Genomic DNA, 21,991 nt, shown 5'->3' with positions numbered 1-21,991 from the left:
ACATACAACTTTCCTCTAGTTCTTAAATGCTTCCTCCTCCCCCCTCCCCCCACTATCATGATCCAGAGGATGTACACTGGTACAGATAGAAACTAGAAACAGGGAATCCAGGGTAGATGATCAGGACCAGTGGTGAGAGTGGTGATACCAGGAGGGTAGAGGGAGGTTGGGGTGGAAAGGGGGAACCGATTACAAGGATCTACATATAACATCTTCCCTGGGGGGTGGACAACAGAAAAGTGGGTGAAGGAGACATCGGTCAATTTAAGACATGAAAAAATAATTTATAAATTATCAAGGGTTGGTGAGGGAGGGAGGGTGGGGGAAGGAGGGGGGGAAATGAGCTGATACCAAGCGCTCAAGTAGAAAGCAAGTGTTTTGAAAAGGATGAGGGCAACAAATGTACAAATGTGCCCGATACACAAGGAATGTATGTATGGATTGTGATAAGAATTGTATGAGTTCCCAATAAAATGATTTTTTTTAAAAAGAAAGTGAATCTAGCCTCTCCCTGCCAGTAATGGGCAGACTCTGCCCCCTGCTGGACAAGACCTACTGTTTGGGAGGAAAATTAGATCTAGGGCCCAGTGTACCTGAGCAAGCCACATCCCCTCACTTAGCTTTTATCAGTGGTAAACTCAATCTTGGCATTTCATTTGTCTGATTCTTGCATCAATTCTCAGTTTCAAACTCCAGAATAAATGTTTGAAGTCCAGGTTTTTTTTTCCTAGTTCCTTCATGGCCTGTGAATGGAAATGAGAACAGATCTGAATTTGTAAAATATGGGTATGCAAAGACTATAAACTGAAATGTGTCAAAAGCCAGGTCAAAACCCTGCTAGGAACAGAATCTCCCTCAGAAAACAAGGAAAGAGTGAGGCTCACACAGGAAGCAGGTTTCTTGATTGTCAGAAACAATGGTGGCCACTCAAAGAGGTTGACACCAACCCCACTCATCTCTGTCAGGTTTAAGTATCTGTGTCATCTTGGCTGGGACCGGATTCTCAGTGGTTTGGCAGTTAAGATCCCCCACTCCCCGGTCACGCGGTCTTACACCATGGTGGTTTCTCAGTGGGGGCTTCCCTGCCTGTCTAGAACTTCCCCAGACATCCTTATGGTTACTTCATTGATGCCGTTCAAATACTCCCTCACAGGCCAACTTCTCCATTCCTCAAAGGCCCACCCTGTCCACCAGCATTGTCTCCCCTCTCCCCACACACCCACCCTCTGGGCCATCTTCCTAGTGCACATACCATCTTCTAACACAAGGACTTTCTTATTTCCTATTTGTAATAGGCTGAACCACGATCAACGAAGATCTATGATCCACACTCTAATTCATGGAACCTGTGAATATGCTACATTATAAGCCAAAGGGGCTTTGAAGAAGGGGTTTAATATAGGGGTTGAGACTGTGCGATTATGCTGCATTCTTAAAAATGTAATCACACGAATCTTTAAAGAGGGGAGACAGGAAAGCCAAAGTGAAAGAGATAAAATGTTAGGACAGAATCAGGTGTCAAAAAAAAGATTGTAAGCTGTTGACTTTGAAGGTGGAAAAAAGGGCCAAGAGCCCAGGCAGGTGGTTAGGCTCTGCAGGATGAAGAAGGTCAGGAACAGGTGTTCCCCCAGAGTGTCTAGGCGGAACACAGTCTTGTGGCCAAATGTAAACGTCTGACCTCCAGGACTAAAAAGAATAAGTTTGTGTTATTTCTAAGTTACCAACTTTTCAACAAAGAGTCTGGTGGCACACTGCTGCTATCGTAAGGGCAGTAGTTCAAACCCACCAGCCACTCAGAGGGAGAAAGGTGAGGCTACCTTCTCCCGTACAGATTTACAGACTGGGAAACCCTCCCCAACTCAGACCCAAACACCCTGCCATCTAGTCACTCATAGTGACACTGTAGAGCGTGGTAGAACTCCTCTTACGGCTTTCTGACACTGGACCTGTGTCTGGGTGTGGCAGGCCAGGTTGTCTAGAGAAACAAATATATATGTCTTATCTATCTATCTAGATGTTATATAGCTATATAAAGATATGTGTGTGGGTACATATGAAAGAGCTTTATGTCAACAAGTAATCTTTTTATTAACAAGTAATCCATGTTATCTATGTATAAGAAAAAGTTTTATATCAACAGGTAATCTTATATCAAAAGAAAGCAGCTCAGCCCAACTCAAGTTCACAAGTCTGATGCAAGCAGGCTCTCTTCAGACTCCAGAGCTGCAGGGCGGGGACGCAGAAAAGTGAAGCAGGAAGCAGGAAGTTCACAAGCCGGTGGTGCAGAGTCCTGTGGAACCCAGGTGAGTGGAAACTTGACAGGGCACTGATAGCTAACAGTGTCGGTAGCAGAGCCCCAGCAAGCAGGAAGGCAAAGTCACCGATCAAGATGAAGGTTCCCAAGTTTCCTAGTTATGAGATCACACCCCCATCATCAAGCTATGACCTGATAGACGGGCTGGATTCTACCCATAAACTTTCATAAAAATTCAAGTTGGCCGCTTCCAAGGGCAGAACATCACTATCTTCTATAAGAACCAGCTTAGCCTCTATCCCTACTTTGGACCCGAGGGCAAAGCTCATCATGGGGGCATCCCCCAGGTTGTACCCCTAAACCGCCACCTGGCATGGGCTGCCTGTGAGATCCACCACAGCCTGGACCCTTGCTTTGCTGGCCTGGCAGTGCTGGACTGAGAGGAGTGGTGTCCATTCTGGGCTGGGAACTGGGGCCGCCGGCGGGTTTATTGGGCAGCTTCAAGAGCTTGGGCACGGCAGGTGTTTCCCGACCTGGACCCCGAGAAACAGCTCCATGAGGCCCATGATGGCTTCGAACAGGCAGCCCGTGTGCTGATGGAAGGCACGTTGTGCCTGGGCCGGGCGCTTCGGCCTCATGGGCTATGGGGCTTCTATGGATTCCCAGCCTGTGGTAATAGCTGGCACAGCGTGACCTCCAACTACACCGGCCGCTGCCACATGGCCACGCTTGCCCGCAACAGGCAGCTGCAGTGACTGTGGGCTGCCTCCAGTGCCCTGTTCCACAGCATCTACCTCCCGCCCAGACTGCCAAATGCCCACTTCCAGGTCTATGTCCGGCACCGCCTTGAAGAAGCCTTCCATGTGGCCCGCACTGGGCACCTGCACCCATTGCCCGTCCTGGCCTATGCCCGCTTCACACACCGTGACTCGGGGAGGTTCCTGTCCCAGGAAGAATGCTGGAGTCTCCACCTTGGGCCCCTACGTGATCACTGTGGCCAGGGCAACTGTGGCCTGCAGTCACCAGCGCTGCCACGGTCATGGGCGCTGCACCCGGCGAGACCCAGAGCAGCTGGAAGCCTTTCTGCATCTTCAGCCAGATGGTGCCCCAGGAGCTTGGGGGGGCCTTCAGGTGCCACTGTTACCAAGGCTGGGCTGGGCCTACCTGCCAGGAGCGCGAGGCAGGGCCTAAGGAGTGCACCTAAAGCCGGGGTCACCTGTCCCCCACCCCCGGATCTACAGCTCTTGTCCCTGCAGCAACCTGCTCAGCCCTAGAGGGGAGCCTGTGGCCCACCCCTGCTCTGTTCAGCTCTGTCAGCCCTCCTGCTCCAGAGCACAAAGGTTTCTCTCTCCTCCGCCTCCTGCGAGGTGCAAAGACCCAGGGGAAACACTGAATAGCCTCCCTCCCCCCACCCCCTATGAAGCCCTGGTGACACAAGTCAGCAGTTTGAAACCACTAGCTGAGCGAGAAAGAGGAGGCCTTAAGCTCCCCTAAAGAATAACGGCGTTGTTTTAAAGGTAATAAAAATAAAAATCTGACCCCTCCTGAAGAGGAAGCCAAGGTTCCTGGTCCTTGGGACTGTCGGCCCAAGGTCTGGTGTCCACACTGGACTGTCTATGAGGAGGTCACAGGAGGCGGAGTCAAGAGCTGGGGAGCCCCAGGGAGATCTGCACTGAACTGGGCGAGCTAAACTCTTGTCCATACGCTGCTTTCATCATAAACTCTCTTTTTCTCTAAAAAAAAAAAATTCAAGTTGGCATAAAATCATCTGACTACCCCAAGGGGAGTAGAATGTCTCCCCTCTCTCCTGCTTACTGGATGGTGGTTTATAGCTGCTGGCTTTGTGGTTAGAAGCTCCACACAAGCCCTGCATCGCCAGGTGCCTCATCAGAAACCCTGGGGAGCCATGATTGAGCAGATGAAGTTGGAAGTTTGTGGTGATTTGTTAAATGACAAGGAAATCAACACGCTATGCTTATTCTCTCTAGTCACACATAGGCTTCACAGTTGCAATGTTCCCAGATAGCCAGCGATCGACAGATGTCAGTCGGAAGCACCGTCTGTATAGGTTAGAGTGCCTCCAGACAGGGTCTTCACTCACGCGGCCTCAGACCAAATGCTGTCTGGTGGCAGCTGCAGCCCCACATCCCCTCATTTGGACATTAATGAGGCCCGGACTTCTCTCACATGGGATGTTGTCCACACAACTTCATTTCCATCTTCATGGAAGAACACCCCTTAACGGAAGGGTACACTTTACAGCCAACTGTGAATTTAAGATAGTCTCTGCTTATGAATTCCTGGGTTTGGATTGGAGGCAACACTCGGATTGTGGAGATAGCAAGGAGAGCAGAGGTGGGTGAGCCAAAAAGGTTGAAAACATAACAAGAAATTTATCTCAGATGAATAGTCTCCGCCCTAAGGAATGGAAGGGAAAAGATGAAAAGACTCATCTGTAGAAAAGCCATGGAAAGAGGGCCGGATCTGGATGAGCCTGCAAACCCATTACCACCGAGACTCTTGTGCACAGAAGCTGCCCGTGGTCTTTTAGGGTCAATGACAGGCTAACTGACTCCTGGAGCTTCCAGAGAGGGTGTCACCCAGAGCAAATGAGACCAGAGCTTATCCGACACAAGAACGGGAGCAGGCACGGTCAGTTACACACACACACACACACACACACACACACACACACACACACACAAATCACACAAATGATGAAATCAAAACGAGGGTAAGACAGCCCTGAGCTCACAGGGACCTGGTTGCAAATCCCTTGCTGCCCACAGAACTGGAACAGGACAAGGTCAGGCAATGTCTGAGTGAAAGTGATCACAAGTCATAATGGGACAAAGTTCTACTTAAGGGACAACAGATATGTGAAGATGGCCTTGTGAAGAAGGAGTGACCACGTCAAGCACACATTGTCCTGAGCACTGACTGGGCACAGGTGCCACCCGAGCTCAGCTCCTACACCCCTTCCCCCTGTCCCTGCCTGAGAGAGACTCAACACAGTAAACAAATGGGTTCTGGGTCATTCCTGGATTTTTATTTCCTCTCTTAAATTCTCAGATTTTTTTCCTGTCTTTTAATTGACTCATCAGTTCTACCTCATGGCAAAAAATGAATACTCAAATTCATTCTTGAGTTCTCAATTTCAAGAGAAACGTGAGATCACCACGGAGAGCGACAAGACGTACACCAGGGATGGAGAAATTCCAGCAGAGATGGGGGACCATCAATCAGGGAAGAGACTGACTCACTTGACAGTGGGAGGGGTCCTGGTGGGTTAGTCCCATCACATCGTCACATTATGATTAAAGGAGTGTAAACACATCCAGACACCAGTTGCAGAGAGAAGTCAGGGGTTCTTGCCTCACAAAGTGGGTGGTGAACAAATACCATATCATTCAGTCCCCCATAAAGCAGGGGTCTTGCACTACAAAAGAGAAGAATCAAGGACAAACCCAGGCCAGCCACTGTACATCTCAACACTAAACAGCTCACTACAATCTCGGAATGTTAAAATCCAAATAATCTCTATAACTCCGGTTTATCCCCTCTGCTCCAATCCCTACTCAGTTCCATCAGCGTCTCGCCTCTGGAAGCCTCAAGAGACACATCAGAGTCTTGGGAGTTGTTGCTGTCTTGAGAAGAAAGAAAGTAGGAGCTGGTCAAAACTTACAGGAGATGAGACCATAAAATTGGGAATGATGGCTTCACAGGAGACTTTTTACCAAGCATTCATGGAAGAGCTGACACCAAGCCTACACAAGCTCTTCCAGAACATATAAAAGGACAGTAAACTCTCAAACACATTCTATGAAGTCAGTATAACATTGATACCAAAGCCAGGGAAGGATCCCATAAGAATAGAAAACTACAAGCCAATATTTCTTATGAACATTGATGGAAAGATCATTAAGAAAATCTTAGCCAATAGAATAAAAGAAGTATATAACAAGAATAATTCATCATGACCAAGTGGGGATGTAGGGATGGTTCAATATACAAAAAATTTTCAATCTTATCCACTACGTTGAGAAGAAAAAAGGACAATAACCACATGATAATATCAATAGATGCAGAAAAAGCATTTGACACTGAGATAGTAAATGTTTATTGTGCCAACCTGGCCGATAAACACATGTAGGATTGACGGGCAGAAGGATAAATGTCTCTGGGATCCTCGCCTTTCTAGTTCTCAGGTCTCTTGCTTTGTGATGGTTGAATCAGGGTGAAGCTGCCTTTGCCAGTTCCCTGCTTCAGCTGGCAAGGCTCACTTCCTTCAGGACATCCCTGTGGAGAAGCTGCATGCACTTTCACTGATACAGCCCTGGGTGCTGGAGCACCCGTGTGGAGATCCCTGCCAGCGTGGAGATGCTTACACACTCACTGACTCGGCTTTCCTCCTGCAGTCAGCATCATTGAGTGTGCTTTATGTGATGGAGGAGGAATTTGTGGATTGTCGTTGGACATATGGGTTAATGTTGGACTTGTGGGCTTGGGCAGCACTGAGTTGGGATGTTTTGGGGTTTTTATTTTTGATGTGTACTTACCCTTTATATATAACTCTCTCTCATACATACGGATTTGTTTCTGTGGATTTGTTTCTCTAAAGTACCAAGACTAACACAGACACCATTCAGCATCCATTCTTAATTAAGATACTCAAGAAGATAGGGTTGGAAGGGAATAAACTCAATATAATTAAAGCTAATTTTATATGGAATGGACAGAGATTCTAGGTAAATGAAGCAATACTGGAGAAGAACAAGAAAGAAGGCAGTCTCACTCTTCCAGATCTGAAAACCGACTACACGGCTATGATGCTCAAAACCACTTGATACTAGTCCATTGACAGACTCACACACCATTGGGTCAGAATCAAGAACACAGAACTTAACCCATTTACCTGAAGCAGTTCCCTGTTGACAAAACAGGACATCCTAAATGAAGGGGAAAGTGCAGAGTGGAGACCCAAGGCCCAAGTGTCGGCCAATGGGGATCCCCTCATAGAGAGGTTTAGGAGAGGAGATGGGTTAATTAGGGTGCGAGGTAGTACCGATGAAGAACACAGCTTTCCCCCAGATCCTGGATGCTTCCTCCTGCCAACTACCATGATCCGAATTCTACCTTGCAGGGCTAGATAGGGCAGAGGCTGTACACTGGTACATATGAGGGCTGGAGGTACAGGGAATCCAGGGTGGATGATACCTTCAGGACCAAGGGTGTGAGGGGCGATGCTGGGAGAGTGGAGGGTGAGTGGGTTGAAAAGGGGAAACTGATTACAAGGATCCACATGTGACCTCTTCCCTGGGAGAGGGACAGCAGAGAAGGGGGGGAGGGGAGACTCCGGATAGGGCAAGATATGACAAAATAACGATGTATAAATTAGCAAGGGCACATGAGGGAGGGGGGAGAGGGGAGGGAGGGGAAAAAAAAGAGGAACTGATGCAAAGGGCTTAAGTGGAGAGCAAATGCTTTGAGAATGATTGGGACAGGGAATGTATGGATGTGCTTTATACAATTGATGTATGTATATGTATGGATTGTGATAAGAGTGTATGAATCCCTAATAAAATGTAAAAAGAGAAAAATAAATAAATATTTGCCTAGGGGGAAAAAAACAGGACATCCATTCAATGGGGGTGGGTGGAGTGGAGAGAGTCTCTTTAACAAAGGATACTGGCAAATAGAATAGCCATTGGAAGAGAGATGAAAAACAGATGTATACGTAACATCCTACAGAAAAACTAAATCAAATGGATCAAAGATGTAAATATAAAACCCAAAGCTATAAATGTGATCAACGAAAGAGTTGGAAAAAATTGTGGGATAATGCAATAAACCGTCCATCACATAGAAACAAAAATACACAAATCATCAAAGATAAACTAGATAACTCAGACCTCAAAAATTGAAATAAATATGAGCATCAGATGACATCATCTAAGATTAAAGGGGAAACACATAATTTGTGAGAGCATATATTACAACATGCTATCTGACAAGACACGGACCCAACAATTTTAGAGAAAATGTGAAATCCTCAATGATAAAGAGAAAAACAATCCAATTTTAAAGTGAGTAGAGGACTGGACTGCTTATTACATAATATTTACAATGTAAATAATATACTATAATATATTTACTACATAAATATGATATCTCAGTGGTTAATAAACACATGGAAAAAAGCTCACCCGTGTTTGCCATTGGAGGAATGCAAATCAGAACACTATGAGAGATCCTTAAACCCCAGTACCAACAGAAAATTCAACAGGCCAGAAAACAACAAGTCCTGGGGAGGACGTGGAGAAAGTGGAACCCCAATACACTGCTGGTGAGACTGTGATACGATGCAACTACTGTGGACAAGCATGTGGTCCTTTCAGATGTCAGACGGATCTCATCTGAAAGCAGAGACTACCAGAAAGATGTGTATTTGTACATTATTGACAATGCACAGGCATTCCCCTGTGTGGCTCCTAACCGACTGGGGATGACCTCGGAAAGAATGGTAGCTCCAGAGCCTCTCCTCGTGCTCATGGGGAACGTGGACATGGATCAAGAAGCAGCTAGAAACACAGAACAAGTGTACACTGTGGAATTATAAAGACACTGACTATTCTTATACTTTGTGCAGCCGTGGATCCTGCAGAGAGTCACCATGGTCCAAATCCATCTGATGACAGTGGGTTAGGTAAGTTTGTCATAAATGAATAACACCAATATTTTCTATGAAATACAAACAGAAATTGAACATTTGTAATCTTGAGGGGATTGAGCATGTTTTGGTTAATGTCTTTACAAGCTAGTTAAATAAGTACCTTTTAAGTTCTGATGGATACTTTTTATTTTAAGAATATGCCAAAGATCCTCAAAAGAAATCCCATGGCTTTTCAATAAGTTTAATATACTCAAATTAATAAATCATACAGCATTTTTTGGGGGGAAAGTTGGGAAATTCAGAACACTCTAGATAATGTCGAATATGGTACCTAATATTTAGGTGTGGGCATTTAAATGAATTATTAAATTGAATATTCAATTGTTCCATTGCACCAGCCTTATTTCAAATGCTCCACATTCACTCAGGGTCAGGAGTCACTCTACTGGACAGTCCAGACAGACCCTCTGTCAATGAAAGCTCTATTGACAGCCTTGCTCTTAATTGACTATGGACCTCAAGTCACATGCCTAAGACCAATTTATAATGAAGTTGCCTTTTTTATTTTTCCCACAGAGAGCATCAGATTTCCAACCATCTGAAATATGGATGTACATTCAGCTCACGTGTAATCCAATGAAAACACCTGATGAATGAAAACACATCCCTGTGTGGTGGATCAGGTATAAATATTTCCATTTCCAAAAGGATACGTTGTTTCCCGAATATCAGATGTCTGATTGTGCATACGCTCTGGCATTAAATTTCCAGGTAGTAAATTCTTGTTTGGAAGAGCACAAGGGAAAGGACTGTGGTAGTTACATAATCTCTTGTCAATTTGAGACATGAGTGAAGGGGTGGAGTTTTGCCTGTCAATCAGTTCAGAGCTTAATGATCTCATTTGGAGGCGCTAAGGAGACACATAGCTCTCTGGAGGCCGGACACATACTCACTACCTGCCCGACATGCTTGCTGACAAGGCACCTGGAGCTAAGCTAGAGCCCTGGAGCTGAAGGAGCCATGTGGGGACCCCTGCCAGTGCTGAAATGCCTCTACCGCCACTGGATCCACAAGACTGTCCACTCACTGGCCTGTGAGCTTCTGTATTCAGCATCATTGCCTGTGTTTCGTGAGTCTGAAGAGTAATTTATAGGTTGGTATTGGACATATGGGCTACTATCAGACTTGTTGAATTGATCTCGACTGGGTTTGGATGTGTTCTCAATATTCAACTGTTCTTGAATATAAACCCCTTTCTTATACACATAAGGGTCTCAGTGAATTTGTTTCTATAGTCTACCCAGACTAACACAAGGACTAAGCTAAGCATTGGGGGTGGGGGTGGGGGTGGCCCACAAAGGGAGCAGGTAGTCCAGTTCAGGGAGAGGAATTCTGGGAAGTGAAGAAGAGGCAGAAGCCAGGCAGCGGACTTCTGGGTTTAGTCAGAACAGCAGTTCTCAGAGTGTCATCTGTGGAACTCTGGGAGTCACAGAGATTCTTCCACAAGATCCGTGAAGTCAAAGACGTATCCACAGCACTCATGGAGGTGATCAGTGTTTCTCCATGTGTGGACAGTTGCAGAGGAAAGTCAGCTGGAACTGAGCAGGACTCCAGCTGTGCCGTCAGACTGCAGTAGTCAGTGTCCTGCGCCAACCCTCCCTTGTCGGGAAACGGAACCGAACCAGCTGCACTTACAGGTCACTTATGGAAGCCTGGACATTTCATACTGTCATTACATTCTCAAATAGAAGGTTGCCCCGAATCCACGTCCCTTAACTGTATGTCAGAAATGGGAAGTAAACATAAACCCGTCTGCATTCTAAAATATAACATTTATCTCAAGGAAAATAATTTGTATGTCCTGAACTAGCTACTTTTTTTAAAAAAAGGAAGATGCTTTTTATTTGGAGGAACGAATGACGGCGGACCTATCTTGACTATTTGACACTTTCTCAAGAATTAACAAGTCTGGGGGGGCGATAAATCTACTAAGAGCATTATTGAAAATGATAAACTGTAACCTTTAAGAATGTAAAACTTGTATGGAGCAGAATGTGAGAGCTTTTCAAAATGAAACACTTCTTCCTGGGGGTGGAGTGTGGGGAGGGGGCTTGGACCAGTGGTGATACTAACAAAGGTGGCTTTTTAATGTGATATTTCCTAGTGGAATGTGCCAACACTGGAATATTTGTATTCTCAATAGACTAAAGCAGCACTTCAGAGAAACTTCATCCATTACAACAAGAATCATGCGGAATGCAAGATGGATCTCTGGGTTTAATGAACAGACCATGAAACCTTCCACAAGAGTTTTCCAACAGCAATTAACCTTTAAGGAACTACCTCTTCTGTAGCAGTAATGAAATATGAAGGATGGGCTTTCACAGGTACTTGGAGAGCCTATTTGAAGACTCCCTTCTCCAACATTGTACCTGTGAGATGGTGGATGCTCTACAGCACGAGCAGGATGGCACATTGGATGCAGAAGCTGATATGAAAATCCAGAAGTCTGCGGACACAGAAAGGAGACCTATAAAGTGATTCCCTCTTTTCACTATTATTTTTAAACACATTTCTTTTTCCTGAAAACATATGATCTGTTACCGTGTAAGGGGTCATCAGTAGTATTTTATCCTGGTTTTACAATGTTAATTGCTTCCCTTTCCCATGTGTTTGCTCTCATTAGACAGAACCCACAGAAGTAAAATCCCTTGGTTTCTTCACAGTGTGTGACTGTGAACAGAACCTCTAAGGCGCCTTGTGGCAGAATAAATAAGCTCCTATGGGCTAATCCAAGTGCCTAGGCGGGAGAAAAGACTGGCGATGGGCTTCTTGAAGTATTATAATGTAGGAAAGAAATCCCGAGAGGAGTTGTCCATCCTACAGGGTGGCTTTGAACTCACCCCAGGATCTAGACAACAGAAATTCTGAGTCAAAAAGCCTTTGTCTGCAACAGGTCCGGCCCATGGCTCAAGGAGACAGTGTGGAAAGATTGCTCCGTGCAGGAGGAGACCTCTCTCAGCGTCCCAGGGCGCCCACTTGGCTCTCGGGCCCGGATTGGGGGTGTCAGGGGGCGGGGAGACCCAGCGCTGGGGATTCCCCTTCTCAGGAGTTTCACTTCTCCCTCGCACAACCTGTGTCAGCTCCTTCTGGCTGGATACCTATGACGCGGGGCCCCTTTTCACCCTTACTGGGTCTCTGATTCCTGGAGAAGCCAATCCCGGTTATAAGGTCTCCTCAGTGGCACCAGCGTCAGACTCTGAGGAACCCAGGTTTCCCAGGATCAAGGCGCCCCGGATCCTCCTCCTGCTGCTCCCGGGCTTGCTGCTTCTGACCCAGACCCGGGCGGGTGAGTGCGGGGTCGGGGGCGCGGGACCCTCGGGGGCGCGGGGCGGGCGGGGGTCGGGGTCTCAGCCGCTCTGGTCCCACCCCCCTGCCCCAGGCTCGCACTCGCTGAGGTATTTCTACACCGCCGTGTCCCGGCCCGGCAGGGAGCCCCGCTTCATCTCAGTCGGCTACGTGGACGACACGCAGTTCGTGCGCTTCGACAGCGACGCCCCGGACCCGAGGACGGAGCCGCGCGCGCCCTGGGTGCAGCGGGAGGGGCCCGAGTACTGGGAGCAGGAGACCATGAGCTGCAGGAGCAGCATGCTGACCCACCGAGTGAACCTGCGGACGGCGCTGCGCTACTACAACCAGAGCGAGGCCGGTGAGGGGCCCCGGCCCGGGGCGCGGGGCTCGAGCCCCCGACCCCACGCGCGGTCGCCCTCCCTCAGCTTCCCACCGCGTCTCCCCGCCCAACGTCACCCCGATTCCCAGGGACTCCCCTACCCTTCGCCTTCTTGGCGTGAGATCTGCCCGGTTTCTTTTTCAGTTTCGCTGACGGGGGTCTGGGGGCGGGTCAGGGTCTCACACCATCCAGAGGATGTCTGGCTGCGACCTGGGCCCTGACGGGCGCCTGCTCCGCGGGTACCGCCAGTACGCCTACGACGGCGCCGACTACATCGCCCTGAACGAGGACCTGCGCTCCTGGACGGCGGCGGACACGGCCTCGCTCATCACCCAGCGCAAGTGGGAGGAGGCCGGGGTGGCGGAGCGCATGAGGGCCTACACGGAGGGCAGGTGTGTGCAGTATCTCCGCAGATACCTGGAGAACGGGAAGCAGACCCTGCAGCGCGCAGGTAACAGGGGCCCTGGACGCCTCCCCAACTCCCTTGGACCCGGGTCTGTGTGTCCGCCCTGCTGGCCTCTCAGGGGGGAAGGAAATGGGACAGACACCAGAAGACCCCTACTGGGTGTGGAGAGGGAGGGGTTCCCCTGCACCCCCAGGTCCTGTAGGACAGTGACTTGCCCAGAGCAGCCCTCCTCTCCCTGAGACATTGAGGGACCAGGTCTCCCTGGGAGAGGAGAGGACACGATTCCTGACTCATCAGCACTGCCCTTTAAACGGGGAATTGACGTTTGGCCCCCACAGGGGACTTGCTCTCTCATATCTTGTTCTCCGTACACTCCCAATGGGTTTACAGATGTGATTCACATGATTTCCATTTCTTTTTTTTTTTTTTTAATTTTTTTATTTTATTTTTATTTTTTTTTTTATTTCCATTTCTGAGTCTCCAACCCAAGACTAAACTGGAAGTCCCTGTTTTCTCTCTAGGCAGCTATACCCCAGGCCTGTGGGCTGCCTCAGGCTGATTCTAGAACTTTCCGTTCATGAGGAGGCAATGGAGCACCTGGACTCCAGGCTGGTGTCTGGGTGTTGGCCTTCCACTCCGACCACAACTGCCCAATCCATCCTCAGGGTAATCATAGGAGCCCTGCTGATGTGACCCCAGGGAGGTCAGGCAGAGTTCCTCAGCCCTCTGACCCTCCCTCCAGAGCCTCCAAAGACCCAGGTGACCCACCACCACGAACACCATGTCCCTGAGGGAGAGGTCACACTGAGGTGCTGGGCCCGGGGCTTCTACCCGGCGGACATCGCCCTGACCTGGCAGCGGGACGGCGAGGACCAGCCCCAGGACACGGAGCTGGTGGAGACCAGGCCTGCGGGGGACGGCACCTTCCAGAAGTGGGCGGCTGTGGTGGTGCCCTCTGGGGAGGAGCAGAGATACACGTGCCAAGTGCAGCACGAGGGGCTGCCTGAGCCCCTCACCCTGAGATGGGGTGAGGACGGGCATGGGGTGGGGCTCCCCTCAGGGAAAGCAGGGGCCCCTCTGAGCACCAACAGGGACAGGGTTCTTCACCATCCGGTCTCTTTCCAGAACCGTCTTCCCAGCCCACCATCCCCATCGTGGGAATGGTTGTTGGCCTGGTTCTCCTCGCAGCTGCAGTTGGATTTGTGATCCGGAGGAAGACGTGCTCAGGTGGACGGTAGGCGTGCTTGTGTGTGTGTGTTTGTGTGTGTGTCTGTACCCAGTTTCTTATCCCACTGCTGGGTGTCATGTCCCAACTAGGAGGGAGATTCACCATCTTCAGCTTCCCTAAGGGAAGTACCATCCATTTATGTGCTGCCCCCGTGTGGCGCCCTGTGTGCTCACAATTACTCTTCTAACTGTATCTGCACATCCCTATGTGTACCTGTGAAAAGGATGGATCTTTCACCTTTATTGTTCCAGGGATGGAGACCGATTCCCAGTAGTCCCAGGTCCCAGGGAAATGTTCCTGCTGCAGACACACTTCCAGCAGGATGGCGGTCCAATCTGTGCACATCCATCCCTCTCCTACCCAGCCCTGCAGTTCAGGAAATCTAACTGGAGCCCAGCACTAACCAGCTCTTAAAGGACCTGATGGTCCAGTGTCTCCCAGTCCCTCATGGAATGCTTTGTTCCCACAGGTGGGAAAGGAGGGAGCTATTCTCAAGCTGCCAGTGAGTATGGGGGAGGGGGCTGAGATGAGACCCTTGGGAGCGTGTAGATGGCGCCCAGGGAGGAGCCCCTCACTCATAATCCTTGTTCCCCGGGTCTCATCTCCTGTGTGCTCTGACCACATCCTGTTTTTCTCTTCTCCAGGCAATGACGGTAGCCAGGGCTCGGATGTGTCTCTCACAGTTTCAAAAGGTGAGAGCCTGTAGCCCTGACACGGAGTAGAGGAGACAGAGGGGACAAGACTATGTGATAGGAACTCTTGGATTGAGACATTCTGAGAGTGCAGTGGACTCCTCAGAGTGACTGACCTGAATTTTTCTGTGGTTTTTTTTTTCTGCAGCCTGAGTCCTTGTGTGTGGCAGAGTAACACAGGACTTGTTCCCAGCGTGCTTTGGGATTGAAGAGCCTTGGATTTCTTTCTCTACAACCGGGGTCTGAATGTGCCTGCCCTCCGGTTAGCATCACGTGAGGATGCGGTGGGACAAACCCATCCCACCAGGATGTCCAAGCCCCAAGACCTGTGTCCCTTCGCTGATCCATTTTCCCCATCTCTGCTAGAACATCTCCCTCCCTGTATAACTTCCCTCCCTCTCACCTGCTTAGTCTCTCTTCTCTATTGAAAAGGGACCTGATAATGAATTTGGTTACTAATTTTTGTCATGAGATGGATATATAGGTTAATTAAATTGAGAAAATGCTGAAATTTCAAAAGAAGAAATGATAAAAATTTAAGCCTAGTCCAGAATCTGTGTGTATTTTTAGTTGACTAAGATAAAATGGGACAGAGTGACGAGAAGGTGGGGGAGGAGCTAGAATGGGTGGGGCCTGAACTCAGCCAGTGCTCAGGACAAGGTGATTTTGGTGAACACTTCTTCTCAGCCGGGTCATCTTCACATCTGTCTTGTCTTTATTCCTTCAGTAGCACCTTGTCCCATTAGCATCTCTGACCACAGGCCCTCAGACATCATCCGGGCTCTCCTGTCTTGGTGCTGTGGGCATGAAGGGCTTCGTGTGGCCAGGTCAGCCTTGGCTCAGGTTAAAGTTTGGGCCTCGGTTCCTGCTGTTTGATTTTATATTTGAGTGTTTGTTTTCATAGACACTATACCTGCTCCTGTTTTGTATATGCATCTGATCTCATTTTCTCATAATCCACTCATAGGCGGACAGACAACAGAAAAGTTGGTGAAGCGAGACAGTGGTCGGTGTAAACCATGAAAAATATGTAATTTATAAATTATCAAGTATCATGAGGGAGGGTTGTGGAGGGGCAAAAACCAGCTGATATCAAGTAGAAAGAAAATGTTTTGAACATGATGATCACAGGGGCCGGCCCCAATCCCAACTATGTGGACACCTGCCCTCCCCACAGAAGAATTTAATTCAGAGGACAGCACTGAAGCTCCAGCTCAGGGGGGAGGACAAGTGTGATCAGAATTCACGGGAGCAAATGAAGGGGGACGAAGAGAGAGGGGAAAACATCCTGGCCAACCAAGCCTTGACGATGAGATTCCTGCTCAGAGCAGCCAATGCACAGGGAAGACCATATGGCCGGCCCCACTATGAGACACGACATCTTTCACTGACCCATAGCCCTACGGGGGACAGCACTGGAGACAGTGTGGGAATTGCGGCCAATCTGACCCCACCATACAGGCACAACACAAGGGCGTGAACAGAACAGCAAGGGGAACAGAGCAACGAAATCCCCAGGGAATGCCAAAAATAGATGTTGGAGCCAGGTCTTGGCACCCCTTGCCCGGAAAATTCTCCTAGAGTCCAACAAAGAGTCCTTGAGCTAGCTACAATCTTTTCTTTTTCGTCGTGGTTATTTTTTTTGTCACTGACTTTTTGTTATTGTTTTGTTTTGTTGCTTTGTTTTGCTGTCTTGTGTTTGTGCGTGTTATTATCTCCGCAGGTCTGTGTCAATAAGGTAGGCTGGGTGAACGATCTGGGGGAGAAAACAACGGGATTGACAGCTCCGGGGGGGCATGGGACATGGGGGCCAAGGAAGTGGATGTTAACAAACCCAGGGACAAGGGAACAACAAGTGATCCAAATCGGTGGTGTGGATGGTGTAGGAGGCCTGGTAGGGCTTGATCAAGGGTTATGTAACCGAGAGGAATTATTGAAACCCAAGTGAAGGCTAAGCGTGGTAGTGGGACGAGGAAAGTAAAAGGAAATGGAGGAAAGAGCTAGGAGGCAAAGGGCATTTATAGAGTTCCAAATAAAGGCATGTACATATATAAATACATTTATATATGTGGATGGGGAAATAGATCTATGTGCATATATTTATAGGTTTAGTATTAAGGTAGCAGATGGACATTGGTTCTCTACCTACTTACTCCCTCAATTCAAGAATGCTTTGTTGTATAACTCTGATACTGACACCAGGCAAAGATCCCACAAGATTCGAGAACTATTGACCAATATCGCTAATGAATACCGATATAAAAATCCTTAAAAAATACTTGCCAATGGAATACAAAAGTATGTGAAACAAATCATTCACCATGACGAAGTGGGATTCATACCAGGGACCCAGGGATGGTTCAACATATGAAAGACCATTAGCAGCATTTGCCATATTGACATCAAAACTAAGAACTACATCATAACATCGGTAGACATGGAAAAAGCATTCAATAACACCCAACGCCAATTTCTGTTTAAGACACCCAAGAAGATAGGAATGGAAGGAAAATTCTTCAATATAACACAAGCTATATATGAAAAACCAACATTCAACATGGTAGTCAATGGAGAAAAGATGAAAACAATCCCACTGAAAAAGGGGACCATACAAGGATGCCCTTTGTCCCCATTCTTATTTAATATTATACTGGAGGTCTTAGCTAACAACATAAGGCAAAGGAAAGATATCAAAGGTATTGACCTGGGGAAGGAAGAGGTGAAAATATCATTATTACTGGATGATAGGATTTTTTTACATGGAAAATCCCAAAAGCTCCTAAAGAATTGTATGGAAGCAATAGAGGAATATGGCAGAGTGACAGGATACAAGATTAATAAACAGAAGTCTATCAAAATGTTACACAGATTGGACAAGACCACAGAAAAGGAGATAAAAAATGGGGTACCCTTCTCAAGTACAAGTCCGCTTAGGTAAGCTTAAAAATGCAAAAGGGGTATAGGAGTAAAGCTATGTATACAAACATTCCTGGGGTAAGGACCAGGTAGTACGGCAAGGGCTAGACCAAATCTAGGGGTACATATGGTAGCCACCTAAAAAGGAGGAGGAAAAAAGACACGGGTAGCAGGAGAACAGGGCACTAATCCACCCAAGGGGAGGGTGCTGTTTATATCTCCACGGGGAAAGAGGGACCAGACTTCAACCTGGTGATCCAAGATGTAAATGCAACATACCGCCATGAAGCAGGGAACCAATAGAGAGGTCTGAGGGGCTGTCTCCAAGGCACATACTTGGAGAGTCCCCTTCCCACCACCACCCCCCACCCCCACCCAGAAGAATTCACTTCAGAGGATAAGCACTGAAGCTACAGCTCAGAGAAAGGGACATGTCTGATCAGAACACATGGGAGAAAACAAAGGGGGTGGAAGAGAGAGTGGACACCTAGCCTTGAGGACAATATCTCTGTTCAGAGCAGCCAATGCACGTACAGGACCATATGCCCAGCCCTGCTATGAGATACGACATCTCTCACTGACCCATAGCCCTACAGGGGGCAGCACTAGAGACACAGAGTGGGAATTGGGCCCAGTCTGACCCCACTATACAGAGGCAAAACACTAATGGCGTGCAACAGAACAGCACGAGAGCAGAGCAACGAAGTTCTGAGGGAGTACCAAATATAGACTCTGGGGCCCGAGCGTGGCACCCCGTCAGACTCAACCAGAAAACACTCCTAAAAGTCAATAAATAGACCTTGAACTATTTACAGGCTCTCTTTTTTTTTGTCATTGGATTTTTGTTGTTGTTTTGTTTTGTCCCTTTGTTTTGCTTTGTCTTTTTTGTGTGTGTGTGCATAATATTATCTCTGCAGGTATATCTAGATAAGAAAGGCTGGATAAACAATCTGGAGGAGAAAACAATGGTACTGATGGTTCCGGGGGGTGGGTGGGCATGGGAGAGGAGGAGGTGGGGGGAAAGAAGTGGCGTTAATGAACCCAGGGAAAAGGGAAGAACAAGTGATCCAAAATCAGTGGTAAGGAGGGTGTAAGAGTCCTGGTAGGGATTGATCAAGGGCAATGTAATTGAGAGGAATTACTGAAACCAAAATGAAGGTTGAGCGTGATAGTGGGACAAGAGGAACATAAAAGGAAATAGAGCAAAGGGCTAGGAGGCAAAGAGCATTGATAAAGATCTAAATACAGGTATGTACATATATAAATATATGTATATATGAGGATGGGGAAATAGATCTATGTGCATGTATTTATAGGTTTAGAATTAAGGTTGCAGATGGACATTGGGCCTCCACTCAAGTACTCCCACAAAGTAAGAACATTTTGTTCCACTAAACTGACATTCCATGGTACTCACCTTCCAACATGATTGCTGAAGACAAAGCAGGCATATAAGCAAATGCAGTGAAGAAAGTTGATGGTGCCCGGCTATCAAAAGATATAGTATCTGGGGTCTTAAAGGCTTGAAGGTAAACAAATGGCTATCTACCTGAGAAGCAAGAAAGCCCACCTGGAAGAAGCACACCAACTTCTGTGATCATGAGGTGTTGAAGGGATCAGGTATCAAGCATCAAATAACAAAATATCATATCATTGTGAACAAAGGGGTGTGCATATTGGTTTCTAAAGCCTATCTGTAGGCAACTGGACATCCCTTTACAGAAGGGTAGTGGGGAGGAGACGAGCCAGTCAGGGCACAGTGTAGCAACCAGGAAACACACCACTTTCCTCTAGTTCTTTAATGCTACCCCCTCTCCCACTATGATCATCCCAATTCCACCTTACAAATCCAGCTAGACCAGAGGATGTACACTGGTACAGTTAGGAACTGGAAACACAAGGAATCCAAGACAGATGATCCCTTCAGGACCAGTGCTGAGAGTGGTGATACCTGGAGGGTGGATGGAAGGTGGGGTAGAAAGTGGGAACCATTTACCAGGATCTAAATATAACCTCCTCTCTTGGGGATGGACAACAGAAAAGTGGGTGAAGATAGATGTCAGACAGTGTGAGATATGAAAAATAATAATAATCAATAAATTATCAAGTATTCATGAGAGAGAGGGGGATGGGGAAGTAGTTAAAAAGGGACAAGGGAAAGACAAGCGATCCAAATCGGTGGTGAGGAAGGTGTGGAAGGCCTGGTTAGGCATGATCAAGGGTAATGTAACTAAGAGGAATTGCTGAAACCCTGGTGGGGACTGAGCATGACAGTGGGATAGGAGGGAAGTCAAAGGAAATAGAGGAAAGAGCTGGGAGGCAAAGGGCATTTATAGAGGTCTAAATAAAGACATGTACATATGCAAATATATTTATACACGAGGTGGGGAAATAGATGTGTGTGCATATATTTATATGGTTAGTATTAAGGTAGCAGAGGGACATTGGACCTCCACTCAAGTACTTCCTCAATGCAAGAACACTTTTTTCTATTACATTGGGATTCTGTGATGCTCACCTTCCCGACACAACCGCTGAAGACAAGGTGGGTGAACAACTAAATGTGGTGAAGAAAGCTGATGGTGCCTGGCTATCAAAAGAGATAGCGTCTGGGGCCTTAAAGTCTCGAAGGTAGATTTTTGAAAATCGGGACCGTTCCGGGCCCGGTGTACTTGCCTCTGGAATGGTGGCCTTTGCCGTGGAGCCCCAGGCGCCCGCACTAGGATTTGAACCAATGATGCTGGGTTCACCTGCCTCTCCAAAGCCAGGGGTCAACGCTCAGTTTTTACCTGGATTTCTAATGGGGGATTTGCCAGCTCCAGCGACTCCACAATCTCAGTCAATCAGTGATCCATCAGTAGGAGTGATGGAAATTAGATCACCTTTACTTGCAGGTGGATCACCACCGCAGCCTGTTGTCCCAGCTCACAAAGATAAAAGTGGAGCTCCGCCAGTTAGAAGTATGTACGATGACATTTCCAGCCCAGGACTTGGGTCAGCACCTTTAACTTCAAGACGACAGGCGAACATTTCAGTAATGCAGAGTCCTCTTGTTGGAGTTGCCACAGGTACTCCCGGAACAGGTCAAGCTATGTTTAGTCCAGTGAATATTGGTCAGCCACGAAAGACTACATTATCTCCTGCCCAGCTGGATCCTTTTTATACTCAAGGAGATTTTTTGACATCAGAAGATCACCTCGATGACACTTGGGTGACTGTGTTTGGGTTTCCTCAAGCATCTGCTTCCTACATACTATTGCAATTTGCACAATACGGGAATATATTAAAACATGTGATGTCTAATACAGGAAATTGGATGCATATTCGTTACCAATCTAAACTGCAACCTTGAAAAGCCTTAAGATGGGAGGATTTTTGGGGAGTCCATCATGATCGGTGTCAAACCGTGTATAGATAAAAGTGTAATGGAAAACAGTGAAAGATGTGCTTTATCATCTTCATCTCTAGCCTTTACACCACCAATCAAAACCTTACGTACCCCAACACAAGCTGGAAGTACTCCTAGGGTTTCTACCATGAGACCTCTTGCTACAGAGTATAAAGCTTCTACTAGTGACTATTAGGTTGTTTCTGACAGACAAATGCCCAAAAAAGATGAAAGTCTTGTATCCAAAGCAATGGAGTATATGTTCGGCTGGTAGTACAATGAAAGCCAAGCTCAACTCTACAAGAAGAAGGCTGCTACAGGCTACACTAAAGCAGCAGCATACTACCAGTTCCTCTCGGTTAGTTATATCACCACTCTGGGCAATGTTGGGATGTGATCTCATACTTGTTTTAGAAGCTAAGGGAACAGTAGCTGGCACTTTAAAAGATGCTTGAGATATGTTTTTAAGAAACTAAAGATCTCTGTAAATAGGATTTTGTGCTTTCTGTGATAGTGGATGAGTAAGCACAGCAAGTCAGCATTGATTACTGTATATTATAAGATTGCATCTTTCGTGAGGCTTCTTGGTCTCCTTGAGAACTGGGGATGAATTTCATGAAGTGGAACGGCACAGCTGCTCCTACCAAGACACAACATTGTAATTAGCAATTTGAATTATGGGCTTTTAATATCATTTAATATTT

The 21,991-nt window shown here is 47.3% G+C and overlaps 1 protein-coding gene and 2 pseudogenes across 1 annotated transcript; all 3 read left to right on the top strand.

The window, feature by feature from the left end:
* The first annotated feature begins 520 nt into the window (after positions 1 to 520).
* LOC142442251 (hyaluronidase-3 pseudogene) lies at positions 521 to 3,458 on the top strand (annotated as a pseudogene).
* Positions 3,459 to 11,750: 8,292 nt separating this feature from the next.
* Positions 11,751 to 14,997, top strand: LOC142442240 (class I histocompatibility antigen, Gogo-B*0101 alpha chain-like). The gene is made up of 8 exons (XM_075543513.1): positions 11,751 to 11,764; positions 12,071 to 12,276; positions 12,370 to 12,636; positions 12,833 to 13,108; positions 13,806 to 14,090; positions 14,189 to 14,290; positions 14,761 to 14,793; positions 14,936 to 14,997. The coding sequence occupies exons 1-8, from the start codon at positions 11,751 to 11,753 to the stop codon at positions 14,995 to 14,997; spliced, it is 1,245 nt and encodes a 414-aa protein (XP_075399628.1).
* A 5,585-nt stretch (positions 14,998 to 20,582) lies between these two features.
* LOC142437648 (nucleoporin NUP35 pseudogene) lies at positions 20,583 to 21,566 on the top strand (annotated as a pseudogene).
* Positions 21,567 to 21,991: the final 425 nt, after the last annotated feature.

The sequence above is a fragment of the Tenrec ecaudatus genome, chromosome 1, assembly GCF_050624435.1.
Source record: "Tenrec ecaudatus isolate mTenEca1 chromosome 1, mTenEca1.hap1, whole genome shotgun sequence".
Taxonomy (NCBI): Eukaryota; Metazoa; Chordata; class Mammalia; order Afrosoricida; family Tenrecidae; genus Tenrec; species Tenrec ecaudatus.
Note: the sequence above shows the minus strand (reverse complement) of the source record. Positions and strands in the feature narration are given on the sequence as shown.